Genomic DNA, 1,752 nt, shown 5'->3' with positions numbered 1-1,752 from the left:
CCAGTGCTCTCATGAATTAGTTCAACATGCTCCAGGGACAGGATCCGATTCATAGCGTGTGGTATGACTGGACTTCTTGTGAAGACTACTCTCATGCTAGGTGAGAAGTCCTCAGTAAGAATCTTTTTATTTCTCCATCCTTTGGGTACGTTCTTTTTGGGGCCTCTTCCTTCAATGGTGGGTGGTGAATGCCTAATACCAAACTTAGGTTTGATGTCAGGGGGCTCTGTATGGCTTTCCACTAAAGAGAGGGCTTCAGCACTAAGCTCTGCATGCTAGTACCACCTTTGTTTGAGAGAGGTTGAGGCTTAATAATTTTGCATAGCAAATGGTCCCCATGCATCCTCAGGACTAGCTCTCCTCTCTCTACATCAATCAAGCCTCTCCCAATAGCTAGGAATAGCCTTCCTAGGATAATGAAGTCATCCTTTTTCTCTCTAGTATCAAGTATCACGAAGTCTGCAGGGAGGTAAAGGTCTTCAACATTTACTAGGACATTCTCCACTAATCCGTATGCCCACTTCAGGGACTTATCAGCCATCTCCAATGAGATTCTTGTGGGCTGCACCTCTTGAATTCCCAGCTTCTTCATCATAGAAAGAAGCATCAGATTTATGCTTGATCCAAGGTCGCATAGTGCCTTCTCAAATGTGATGGTCCTTATAGTACAAGGAATCAGGAAGCTTCCGGGATCTGGCGATTTCTGAGGTAGCTTCTTTTGCACTAGTACACTGCACTTCTTGGTTAGCACCACAATTTTATCTCCCCTCAGGGCCTTCTTCTCCAAGAATACGCTTTTCAAACAGGCTATATAGGGAGGCTTTTTCTCCAACACCTCAGCAAAAGAAATATTGATTTGTAACTTCTTGAAGACTGCCAAGAATTGAGCAAGTTGCTCATCTTTGGTCTCCTCTTGCATGTTCTAAAGATGTTGTACTTCAGGCTCCTTTATTATTACTGGGGTGTGTACTAGTGCACTTCTAGTCTCTTCTTGAGTCTTTTTCTCCTTTAAATCCTCAGCAACATCCTCCTCTTTAGGCACATCCTCCTTGCCCATGGTGAGGGCTTTGCACTCCTCCCGTGGATTTACCTCTGTGTTTCTTGGAAGAGTGTTGGGAGGTCTCTCAGGTATCCTGCTGCTCAACTGACCCACTTGTATCTCCAAGTTCCGGATTGAAGACCTAGTCCCTTGCATAAAGATGTGAGTGGTCTTTGGAAGATCAGAGATTATTATGGCTAAGTTAGAGAGGCTATGTTTGGATATTTCCATCTGCTACTGAGAAGGTTGGAACTGCCTGTTGCTGTACCTATTTTGATTGGTTCTACCCTGATTGAAGCTCTATTGGGGCTTCTGTTGCTCGCTCCATCCAAAGTTAGGGTGATTCTTCCATCCTCGATTGAAAGTATTTACATAGGGATCATTAGTGGGATATCTAGAGGAATTGCCCGTGTAATTTACTTCCTCTATGGTGGGCTGAGCAATGTCACAAACATCCCCTTGAGTGTGGCTCCTAGTCATGTCATAGGATGCATCTTGAGTGTTGACAGCTGAAACTTGCATCCAGGTCAAGTGCTGAGAGATCATGCTTATCTGTTGGGACATGAGCTTATTTTGAGCCAAAATAGCATCCAGTGTGTCCACCTCCATGACTCCTCTCTTCTGAATTGTCCTAGTGCTCACAGGGTTTCTTTCAGAGGTGTACATGTACTGGTTGTTGGCAACCATCTCAATAAGCTCATCTGCCTCTTCAG

The 1,752-nt window shown here is 44.5% G+C and overlaps 1 protein-coding gene across 1 annotated transcript; it reads right to left on the bottom strand.

Annotated features, from left to right (window-relative positions):
• Positions 1-241: 241 nt before the first annotated feature.
• Positions 242-919, bottom strand: LOC148561718 (uncharacterized). The gene has a single exon (XM_088490784.1). The coding sequence runs from the start codon at positions 917-919 to the stop codon at positions 242-244; it is 678 nt and encodes a 225-aa protein (XP_088346910.1).
• Positions 920-1,752: the final 833 nt, after the last annotated feature.

The sequence above is a fragment of the Arachis ipaensis genome, chromosome B6 (genome assembly GCF_059453495.1).
Source record: "Arachis ipaensis isolate K30076 ecotype BB chromosome B6, ASM5945349v1, whole genome shotgun sequence".
In the NCBI taxonomy this organism is placed as follows: Eukaryota; Viridiplantae; Streptophyta; class Magnoliopsida; order Fabales; family Fabaceae; genus Arachis; species Arachis ipaensis.
Note: the sequence above shows the minus strand (reverse complement) of the source record. Positions and strands in the feature narration are given on the sequence as shown.

What these genes read in the sequence shown, in the direction of transcription:
- LOC148561718 (XM_088490784.1), bottom strand. Translation starts at nt 919, where the DNA reads ATGCAAGAGGAGACCAAAGATGAGCAACTTGCTCAATTCTTGGCAGTC.